We start from the raw sequence: 12017 nt of genomic DNA on the forward strand, positions 1-12017 counted from the left end.
GTTTAAGCCCTCTATGGTCATAATCGACTGTCCAAATGATGTGGAGATGTTTTCTCTAAATCTATGTACTCTGGCTGACCAATATCACCCTGTTAAATTTGTCTAAATAAAAACAAAACAACACACACAAAAAAACACTCTATAGTCTTTTACATTTTGAGAGAAGAACAAAGAATTCATTAATTTTAGACTTCATTTGGTTAAATATTCATGCAATTTTTAAAAAGCATAAATAGAATGCAATAATTCCTAAACTAGTACAGGAAAAATTTAAAAACAAACAAAAAACAAAACTAAACCAAATCAAAGCAAGAGAGATAAAACTCAATACAACACAATTTAAAGGAAGACATAAAATGTAAACAACACACAAGGAAATAGTTTTAAAATGGGATAAACAAGCAAAAGAAGGAAGAAGTGAATCTATATTGGCAATAATAATCTGTGTAAATACACTATATTTTCTAGAAAAATATTGTTAAAATGGTACAAAAATTCAAATATATGTTTTATCCAAAAAATACATCTAAAATACAAAGATGTAAAAATGTTGAAAATAAAGGATTGGATAAAGACACACCAGGCCAGTGCTCACCTAATAAAACTGTTTCAGCTGTATTAGTGTCAGAGAAAAATGTATCTGAAGGTAAGAAGCACTACTAGAAATACACTGGGTCACTACATAATGATAAAAGATTCGTATCACCAGATACATGTCACACTTCTAAACTGCTTCTAAATTAATAGAAGAAAAATTATTGAACTACAAGTATAAATGAACAAATTTATCACCATAATGAATATTTTAACACAATTAATTTAGTAACTGACAGATCAAGCAGTGAGGGGGGAAAAACCCTAAGGATGTAGATTTGAATATAAAACACTATACCCAGCAACTGGAAAATACACAGCTTTTTAACCATACATGGAATATTTATGAAAATGGATAATGATCTAGTTCATAGAGCAAGTCTAAATTAATTTCAAAGAGCCACTATCTGAAAATGAAATTAGAAATCAACAGTAAATCAATACATTGCAAAACCTTAGAATTTATAAATTGAAACACACATGCACATCAGCAAAAAAAGATTGAAGTAGTCAATGTACTATACTAGGATAATTATTTGTCCATGTGAAAAAAAGGAAAAGAAAGAAAACAAAGTCTTATGCCTCGTCACTGACACAGTACATTCTAGTTAAATATCTAAGTGCAAAATATGCATTTTAAAACTTTTAGGGAAAAATATAAGACTGTACTTATTACCTTGAATTGCTTTTAATAGTTGTAAAAATGTTATCCACAGAGGAAATTTTTGATTAATTAAATTACATTAAAGTTTTCTTTTCATTAAAATACAGCATAAAAAAATAAAGAAAAAATAAGCCACAAACTGGGAGATTATGTAATTATAAACAGAAAATAGATTATTGTTCACACTATTTAATTATCTCTTAAAAGTATTAATAAAAAGATAAATGATCCTCCAATGAAATAGTAAAAACATTAATAAGAATTTTCACCAAAAAGAAACATTAATAGGAAATAAACCCATGAATAGACATTTCAAATTTTAGGTTGAAATATAAAGTGTTATTACTTTAATGTATCATATAGGTAAAAATAAAAATGTTGGACTATATATATATTGGCAAGAAGAGGGTACTTTAAAGAAATTGGAAATGCCCTATTCTTTAAGGTGTGTTGTATATATGTGACATTTAATATTTTCTTTAAACTCTATGTATTTATGACATATATTCTTTTTATTCTATGTTTCATAGAACATTTTTTTAAATTTGATAATATAAGAGAACTACTAATGAAATGAATAATTGAAAGATTTACTTTTGGCTCTTACTAAATTACTTCAACTTTTCTTATGATTCAAAAAAGGACACAGTATTAATTGGTTTTGATAGCTTCTTTCCTGAGTATATTGCTATTTCCTTGAAAGGAACTAATTTGCATTGATCGCCAACTCGTCTTGTGACGTTAAGTTCCAATGTGATGCAGTGAACCTGAAAGTGCGACTCAACCTATTAACAAATGTCTCATTTTCCCTGGAGAGTTACAGTTCATTTCTGTTTAACTGGTACACTTATTGAAGCACTCCTTTTCCCTCTTCAAAGTGTCCCAGTTTGGATAAAAATTATATAACCATTCCTCCTAATGCTATCTACTTGCAAAGTTATATAATTTAACATGAATCAGATTTTCTCCATCTCACAAACTAAGGAGAATTTTATGATCTTACTAACTTTCTGTTTTCCATTCACTTTCTTATAATCCTGAAATTGTTCCTAATGCAAACTGACATTAGTAGTGTTATTCATGCTAATAAATTACCAATAAGTTAGAAATCACTATGTCTGTATATGTTATATATTCAACTGGGTTAAAAAAAAAGGATAAAATATTCCCCTAAAATATACAGAAAACAGACAAGAAGTACCTTTTATTTAAACTATTTACTTTTTCTTTTTTGAGCTTTGTAGATTACATATAAAAGTGCCTCATAACATGGACAAGAGTGTGGTGGTTACCAGGGGTGGGGGGAAGGAGGACGCAGGAGGGAGGGAGGGAGAGAGTTAGGGGGAGGGGGAGGGGCACAGAGAAAACTAGATAGAGGGTGATGGAGGACAATCTGACTCTGGGCGAGGGGTATGCAACATAATTTAATGACAAGATAACCTAGACATGTTTCTTTGAATATATGTACCCTGATTTATTAATGTCATCCCATTAACATTAATAAAATTTATTTTAAAAAATGCCTCATAGTTGCATCTATTAAACTTTTACTAAACAGTATGAGGAAAAGCTGTGCTGAACTGAAAATTAAACCAATTATCCCTAAATTTAATAGTCACTGCAAGCATGACAAGAGGATTATTTAAAACAAAAACCTTCAGATTGGCAAGGCTTTGAACATGACATTGTTAGTATTACTTTCATTTAATAATACTTTTTGATTCTGAAGAAAACTGCAAACTTGAAAAATAACTGTTAAATTCTATGATTAACGCAACAAAACAATGAAAACTTCTGAAATAAAAATTGTCATAATAAAAAACTGTATTTAAGTTTCACTTAAAATATAAATGCAATATCCAGCAAAAGTAAACAATAAGAGATGAGAAAAAATGTTGAACTAGGATAGGATGATGAACTGAACACATTCATTTTTGCCCCTTGTCTCCCAAATCTTATCTGACAAAATGGCAGAATCTGTAACTATGTTTATATCTATATCTGTATCTATATCATCATTTTATCTGCCTATCTACCTGTCATCTATCATCTATCATCAATGTATCTGTCTATGTCATTTATATCTACACCTACATTTATATATATTTCTATATTCATATTTCCTTCTTTTAAGTAGAATTATAGATATTTCTATCTATACTTATACACATATATGTATATGACTAAAATAAATGCATTGACAATCATATTTTAAAAGTGAAGCATTTCTGAAAGACAGGAGGCCACTGAGATCAGATATTAAGTGAAGCCAAATATAGAAGAAACAAGAGTTAAATATATATGTACATTTAGCAGGAGACATTCATAAAAGATTAATCCTGAGGTACTCCTAACTCAGATCAGTAGGTATGAACAACTGTACAAATGACAATAAACACTGAAAATGACTCTAATTCAAGCACCTAGCACATGCTGCCACATTTCCTTTCTTCTTAGTTCACTTGTGACTTCAATTCTTTCATTTTTTTATACTCAAGAAATGAAATTTAAGGATGCCCTTGTTTGGGGACCATTTCCTGGTTTGATTCTTTTCTCTTACATAAAGAAATAAGATAATTCATGTGAAGATGCTTTATAAACTATGAAATGTAATGAAAATGTTACTTTTGTTATCTTCTCTCACCACATCTACCACCATCGCCTCCACCACCAGCACTACCACCATGGCTATCATCACCATTGTCACCATCATCACCACCTAATCCCATTTATTCAACCAACCAGGTCTACCTGGCTCCTTTCTGTATCAGATAATGGGAACCACTGGACTCTTTTAAACAACTGAGTCAGACTTCTGGAGTCCTGACTTCTGATCTCTGCATGCTCCTTGGCCTTGACCTGGTATCGAAGACTCTCAGGAATGCAAGAAGCTTATACTAATCACTCACATCTTGAGCCCCCTGTACACTGGCCCCCCCTGAATGCAGCTCCTCCATCGCTGGCCATCTCCAATTATCAGAAGATGCGTCTTCACTTTGAGGCTCAAAAGACATTGCTTATCAGCATCAACTTCTCTTTATTTTATTTCTTACCATGAGATTTATAATATTGAGAAGGTCAAGCTGGGCCAACATAGGTTCCACAAGAAAGTAAAAAAGGAGAACCTAGTAGTCTAGTTTCATTTGGGGGAAGTAATATAGATTTTCAGTTTTCTATGGGATTCAGCCTAACTTAATGGTACGAGGTCAAGCTACAGCCAGGGAATGAAATCTCAAGATCCAAGAGGCTTAATGAACAAAGTATTCATCAATATTCTTAAAACAATCTCCATTCAAAAACCAACTATCAGTTTATGGGGGTTATTTTTCAAATCCTCAAATGTGTTGCTCTCTTAGTGACAAGCCTCACAGTTCTCACATGCCCACAAACCATATATAACGCTTAAAAGCTTAAAAGCAATTATTTCTTTTGTTTCTATATTGTCAATAAATGCTAATCAAATCATTCCAATTACTCAACTCAAGAGTCTCATTTTGCATTAATGATAATGCATTAATTAAAATTGAGTTCTTATCATTTTTGGTTTCAGTGATGGTTTTGTGGGGGAATCCAGGAACCTTCTGATATTATCTGCTAAATTTTATCTATAAGTGGATTTCTCTTGGGAGATTTTCCAAAGTTTTCATCCAATTTAAAAGAAAATCTATGTCCCCAAAATGTTTAAAGTTACTGCTTTGGAGGATACATATATATGGCATAAAATTTTAAAGTTGAAAATTTTATCTTTTCCTATTATGAATTCTTCATTTGTAGCCACTTAATAAGAAAGCTCTGTAGAAGATTCAAATGCTTTTGGACCATTATAGACCATTCACAATCTTTTTTTTTTATCATGGAGATCATATATATTTAAGTATATTTTCAATGTATCAATAGACAGTCATTCTGATTTACTTGAAAAAAAAATATATATATATATATTAAAATATTCCTGAAACCAAAAATGTTAAGAACTCAGTTTTAATTAATGCGTTATCATTAATGCAAAATGAGACTCTTGAGTTGAGTAATTGGAATGATTTGATTAACATTTATTGACAATATAGAAACAAAAGAAATAATTGCTTTTAAGCTTTTAAGCATTATATATGGTATGTGGGCATGTGAAAAATGTGAGGCTTGTCACTAAGAGAGCAACACATTTGAGGATTTGAAAAATAACCCCCATAAAACAAACTGATAGTTGATTTTTGAATGGAGTTATTTTAAGAATATTGATGAATACTTTGTTCATTAAGCCTCTTGGATCTTGAGATTTCATTCTCTGGCTGTAGCTTGACCTCGTACCATTTAGGCTGAATTCTATAGAAAACTGAAAATATTTGAATATATATATTTTACAGAGAAAGCATACAATATTGCTCAAAGAGCCCTAATGCAATCAGAAAACTGGCTAATAGTTTTAGCACTGGCTAGCTTATGTGACCTGGAGCAAAGTCATCTCAGCTCTTTGGGCTTTTGTTCTCTCATGTGGAAAATGTGTCAATGAAAAGAGCTGTTCAATAAAGTCATTATATGATACACATTTATGTGAAGATTTCAGCTCTGAGTCTCTGAAAGTGTGGGGCCTAGACCTTCCCAGTGAGTGAAGGACAATCTGTTATCTCTGTCACCAAAAACTTATTTCACTGATAGTTGTCCAAATGCTATTTATTACCTCACCATGATGTTATACATTCTACTTTCTGAAACATATTAAAAATTTTCCCCTTTCTTTTCTTCCCTTACCTCACCACCTTTCTTCCTCTTTTTGCCACTAATGCTGAGAAAACAAAACAAGACAAAACATAAAACCCTACAGTTAGGGGTAAGATTAGGGATTCATGCTTCCATACATTAGCAGAATTCATTGGAATGGGGAACCACAGGAGTGAATTCTTCCAACAACTTACAAGATCCAGGGCAGCTGCCAGGATGGATGCATCAGGAATGGTCCCTGGTTCACAGCAGTTTAACAGAAATTGAAAGCGTTTCATGCCTTGTCGGATTGCTCCAAGATTCACCACGTTTTTGCTTTTTCCACCATCTTGGTTGGGAGACAGATGGTCATCGAAACTGTGGCAACCTGCAGTGGAGGAATGAAGAAGAAAGAGCATAAAGAATCACAGTTAAAAAGAGCTTCATAATTATAACAATATGTTTTCTGTAGTGTGACAGACACATGGCATATGCAAATGTAACTTTTACACAAGTATTCAGATATAGGGTCTGATCATTTTGCTACCAGGTCCCCTTTTTAATTTTTATAAAACTCTTGATGTATTTAAAATAACTCTTCTTGTAATCAACACCTAACTTCTACTGTTATTGAACATGTAATCATTGTGCAATTTCAGACCTGATACATAAATTGATATCAAGAACAATATTTTGATATATCAGTTGCAAAGAAAAAATTAATAATTATTTACTGTCATAAAGAATTCTAGAAGTTGGTCATTTAACCTCAGGATTTCCAAACTATTGCCTCAATTAATGAAATATCTTCCCTCAAATAAAGATAACATGATTTCTAAAATGAAATATCTTTAGTGAATATGAAAAAGTATAAAAAATGAAACTGATCTCAGAAAGTAATTTTAATTCTGTTAAATATTCATCAGATTTACTTTGTATTTGCAGAATAATTTTGAGATTTTTAAAGAAATTCTATTTGTTACTGCATTTTATCTTAATGCATTGAAGTTTGGACATTACATTTAAATGGACCATAAGAATATTTGATGTTTGTTTTCTTTAACAACTTTAAAGACAGAAAAAAATGTGTAATTAAATTAAATAATTTAAATGAGAAAGGAAAAGATAATGCATCTATAATGGATGTACCTGCATCATTTATATCCATAGATTTAAAAAAAAAGAAAGGAAGCAAGTAAGGGAATGAAGAAAGAAGAAAGAGACAGAGAGTGGGGAGGAAGGAAGAAAAGAAAAAGAGAAAGAAAGAGAGAAGAAAAGAAGGAAGGGAGGAAGGAAGGAAGGAAGGAAGGAAGGGAGGGAGGGAGGGAGAAAGGAAGGAAAGAAGGAAGGAAAAAGAAAGAAAGAAGGAAATAAAGAAAGAAAAAGAAAGAAAGAAAGAGAGAGAGAAAGAAAGATAAACTCAAACATAGAAGTTCACATGGCCAAAGGCAAAGTATGATGTAGCAAATTATAACTAGTTGTTGCACAATACAGTGCACTTAAGATTAGCAGATAAAGTTGTTTTGATCTTTTAGAATAGCTGAAATAACTGTCTTTTGCAAAAGATTTCAAAAGAATTATCTCAGATAATTTCTTTTGTAATTTTTGAAAAACCAGAGAACATTGGCAAAAATAATGTACAAAGCCATATTCTCTTGCCAATCTAACACACATAAAATATTTCCAATATTAGTCTCAGATTTTATGGTTTTGTGTTCTAAACACAAGCAGAGAAGACTGTATTTAAGGTAGTGAATGATGCAAACTCGATGACCAAGTCATTTCTATTTATGAATGGAATATAAAGACTATATGAAACAATGGTTAATATCTGTAGGACTAGTGGTGAGAAAAACAAAATCTAGAATGAATTAAGGCTTATAAGAAGTGCTATGATTACATGTTTGTAACAAGAGTAAAAGTGGAAATATTGGCCTATTACTTGAAGAAGAGAAGGTAAGGGAATCAAAAGGAGGATAAACAACTCAATTCTGCTTTTATCCTTTCTACTAAGAAGAAAAATTTGCAACAGAGAAGTACAGAAAAAATTTGATAAGAAGGCACCAAACATAAGAGGTCTTACTCTCTGAGTTGAAGCTCCAGTTCCATCAAATTACCATATTTCCCCATGTATAAGATGCACCTTAAATTTGGGGCATGATATTTGAAAATAATGTATTACATAAAGTTATTGAACTCAAGTTTTTATTCATCATAAAATTCATACAACTCCTCATCACTGTCAAAATTCCCATCCATTAGTTTGTCCACATCTGTGTGTGATGTTGAATCACTGTCTTCATATATTGCCTCATCCTCAGTTCCATCTATGGCATTTGAAATGCCACAATTCTTTTTTTTTTTTTTTTTTTTTATAATTTTATTTTTTTAATGGGGTGACATCAATAAATCAGGATACATATATTCAAAGATAACAAGTCCAGGTTATCTTGTCGTTCAATTATGTTGCATACCCACCACCCAAAGTCAGATTGTCCTCTGTCACCTTCTATCTTGTTTTCTTTGTGCCCCTCCCCACCCCCTATCCCTCTCCCATTCCCCCCCTCCCCCCCGTAACCACCACACTCTTGTCAATGTCTCTTAGTTTCAGTATTATGTCCCACCTACGTATGGAATAATACAGTTCCTGTTTTTTTCTGATTTACTTATTTCGCATCGTATCATGTTATCAAGATCCCACCATTTTGCTGTAAATGTTCTGATGTCATCATTTCTTATGGCTGAGTAGTATTCCATAGTGTATATGTGCCACATCTTCTTTATCCAGTCATCTATTGACGGGCTTTTTGGTTGTTTCCATGTCCTGGCCACTGTGAACAATGCTGCAATAAACATGGGGCTGCATGTGTCTTTACGTATCAATGTTTCTGAGTTTTGGGGATATATACCCAATAGAGGGATTGCTGGGTCATAAGGTAGTTCTATTTTCAGTTTTTTGAGGAACCACCATACTTTCTTCCATAATGGTTGTACTACTTTACATTCCCACCAACAGTGGATGAGGGTTCCTTTTTCTCCACAGCCTCTCCAACATTTGCTATTACCTGACTTGCTAATAACAGCTAATCGAACAGGTGTGAGGTGGTATCTCATTGCCGTTTTGATTTGCATTTCTCTAATAGCTAAAGAAGATGAGCATCTTTTCATATATCTGTTGGCCATTTGTATTTCTTCCTGGGAGAAGTGTCTATTCATATCCTCTTCCCATTTTTTTATTGGATTGTTTGTTTGTTTGTTGTTGAGTTTTATGAGTTCTTTGTATATTTTGGATATTAGGCCCTTATCTGAGCTGTTGTTTGAAAATATCATTTCCCATTTAGTTGGCTTTCTGTTTATTTTGTTATCAGTTTCTCTTGCTGAGCAAAAACTTTTTATTCTGATGTAGTCCCATTCATTAATTTTTGCCTTCACTTCTCTTGCCATTGGAGTCAAATTCATAAAATGCTCTTTAAAACCCAGGTCCATGAGTTGAGTACCTATGTCTTCTTCTATGTACTTAATTGTTTCAGGTCTTATGTTTAGATCTTTGATCCATTTTGAGTTAATTTTTGTACAGGGGGAGAGACTGTAGTCCAGTTTCATTCTTTTGCATGTGGCTTTCCAGTTTTCCCAGCACCATTTATTGAAGAGGCTTTCTTTTCTCCATTGTGTGTTGTTGGCCTCTTTATCAAAAATTATTTGACTATATATATGTGGTTTTATTTCTGGACTTTCTATTCTGTTCCATTGGTCTGAGTGTCTATTTTTCTGCCAATACCATGCTGTTTTGATTGTCGTGGCCCTATAATAGAGTTTGAAGTCAGGTATTGTTATGCCCCCAGCTTCATTCTTTTTCTTTAGGATTGCTTTGGCTATTCGGGGTTTTTTATAGTTCCATATAAATCTGATGATTTTTTGCTCTATTTCTTTAAAAAATGTCATTGGAAGTTTGATGGGAATTGCATTAAATTTGTATATTGCTTTGGGTAATATAGCCATCTTGATTATATTTATTCTTCCTAGCCAAGAACAAGGTATATTCTTCCATCTCATTATATCTTTTTCGATTTCCCTTAACAATGGTTTATAGTTTTCATTATATAAGTCCTTTACATTCTTTGTTATGTTTATTCCTAAGTATTTTATTTTTTTTGTTGCAATCGTGAAGGGGATTATTCTTTTGAGTTCCTTCTCAGTTGTTTCATTGTTGGCATATAGAAAGGCTATTGACTTCTGTATGTTAATTTTGTATCCTGCGACCTTACTGTATTGGCTTATTGTTTCTAGTAGTCTTTTTGTGGATTCTTTGGGGTTTTCGATGTATAGGATCATATCATCTGCAAAAAGTGATACCTTTACTTCTTCTTTTCTGATATGGATGCCTTTTATTTCTTTGTCTTGTCTGATTGCTCTGGCTACAACCTCTAGTACCACATTAAGTAAGAGTGGAGACAGTGGACAACCCTGTCTTGTTCCTGATTTAAGGGGGAAAGCCTTCAGTTTAGTGCCATTTAATATGATGTTAGCTGATGGTTTATCATATATGGCCTTTATCATGTTGAGATATTTTCCTTCTATACCCATTTTGTTGAGAGTCTTAAACATAAAATTGTGTTGTATTTTATCGAAAGCCTTTTCTGCGTCTATTGATAAGATCATGTGGTTTTTGTTCTTTGTTTTGTTGATATGGTATATTACATTAACCGTTTTACGTATGTTGAACCATCCTTGAGATTCTGGGATGAATCCCACTTGATCATGATGTATTATTTTTTTAATATGTTGTTGTATTCGATTTGCTAGTATTTTGTTTAGTATTTTAGCATCTGTATTCATTAGAGATATTGGTCTGTAGTTTTCTTTTTTTGTGCCATCCTTGCCTGGTTTTGGGATGAGGGTTATGTTGGCCTCATAAAATGTGTTTGGAAGTATTGCTTCTTCTTCAATTTTTTGGAAGACTTTGAGTAGAATAGGAACCAAGTCTTCTTTGAATGTTTGATAAAATTCGCTGGTAGAGCCGTCAGGGCCTGGACTTTTATTTTTGGGGAGGTTTTTAATGGTTTTTTCTATTTCTTCTCTACTGATAGGTCTGTTTAGGCTTTCTGCTTCTTCTTGACTCAGTCTAGGAAGGTTGTATTTTTCTAGGAATTTATCCATTTCTTCTAGGTTGTTGAATTTAGTGGCATAAAGTTTTTCATAGTATTCTACAATAATTCTTTGTATATCTACAGTGTCCGTGGTGATTTCTCCTCTTTCATTTTGGATTTTGTTTATATGAGTTCTTTCTCTTTTTTCCTTGGTAAGTCTTGCCAAGGGTTTGTCAATTTTGTTGATCTTTTCAAAGAACCAGCTCCTTGTTCTATTAATTTTTTCTATAGTTTTTCTGTTCTCTAATTCATTTATTTCTGCTCTGATTTTTATTATTTCCTTTCTTCGGCTGGTTTTGGGTTGTCTTTGTTCTTCTTTTTCTAGTTCCTTAAGGTGGGAAGTTAAGTGGTTCACTTGGGCTCTCTCTTGTTTGTTCATATATGCCTGAAGCGATATGAACTTCCCTCTTATCACTGCTTTTGCTGCATCCCATAGATTCTGATATGTCGTATTGTCATTTTCATTAGTCTGTATATATCTTTTGATCTCTGCACTTATTTCTTCTTTGACCCATTCATTTTTTAAAAGTATGTTGTTTAGTTTCCACATTTTTGTGGGATTTTTTTCCTCTTTTTTGCAGTTGAATTCTAGTTTCAAGGCTTTATGATCAGAAAATATGCTTGGTACAACTTCAATTTTTCTGAATTTGCTGATGTTGTTTTTGTGGCCCAACATATGGTCAATTCTTGAGAATGATCCATGTACACTGGAGAAAAATGTATACTCAGTCACTTTGGGATGAAATGTCCTGTAGATGTCTATCATATCCAGGTGCTCTAGTGTTTTGTTTAAGGCCACTATGTCTTTGTTGATTCTCTGTTTGGATGACCGATCTAGAGCCGTCAGCGGTGTATTGAGGTCTCCAAGTATGATTGTGTTTTTGTCAGTTTTTGTTTTAAGATCAATAAGTAGC

At 32.6% G+C, this 12017-nt stretch overlaps 1 protein-coding gene across 5 annotated transcripts in view; it reads right to left on the reverse strand.

Moving 5' to 3' along the window:
• The window catches only part of UNC80 (unc-80 homolog, NALCN channel complex subunit), a 213369-nt gene that overhangs the window by 121521 nt on the left and 79831 nt on the right, over window positions 1-12017 (reverse strand). For all 5 annotated transcript variants that reach the window (XM_066278794.1, XM_066278792.1, XM_066278791.1 and 2 more), the window contains exon 22: window positions 6172-6344. In XM_066278794.1, coding sequence (XP_066134891.1) covers window positions 6172-6344 — 173 coding nt within the window. The remainder of the gene's footprint in view (window positions 1-6171; window positions 6345-12017) is intronic.

The sequence above is a fragment of the Saccopteryx bilineata genome, chromosome 5 (assembly GCF_036850765.1).
Source record: "Saccopteryx bilineata isolate mSacBil1 chromosome 5, mSacBil1_pri_phased_curated, whole genome shotgun sequence".
Classification (NCBI taxonomy): Eukaryota; Metazoa; Chordata; class Mammalia; order Chiroptera; family Emballonuridae; genus Saccopteryx; species Saccopteryx bilineata.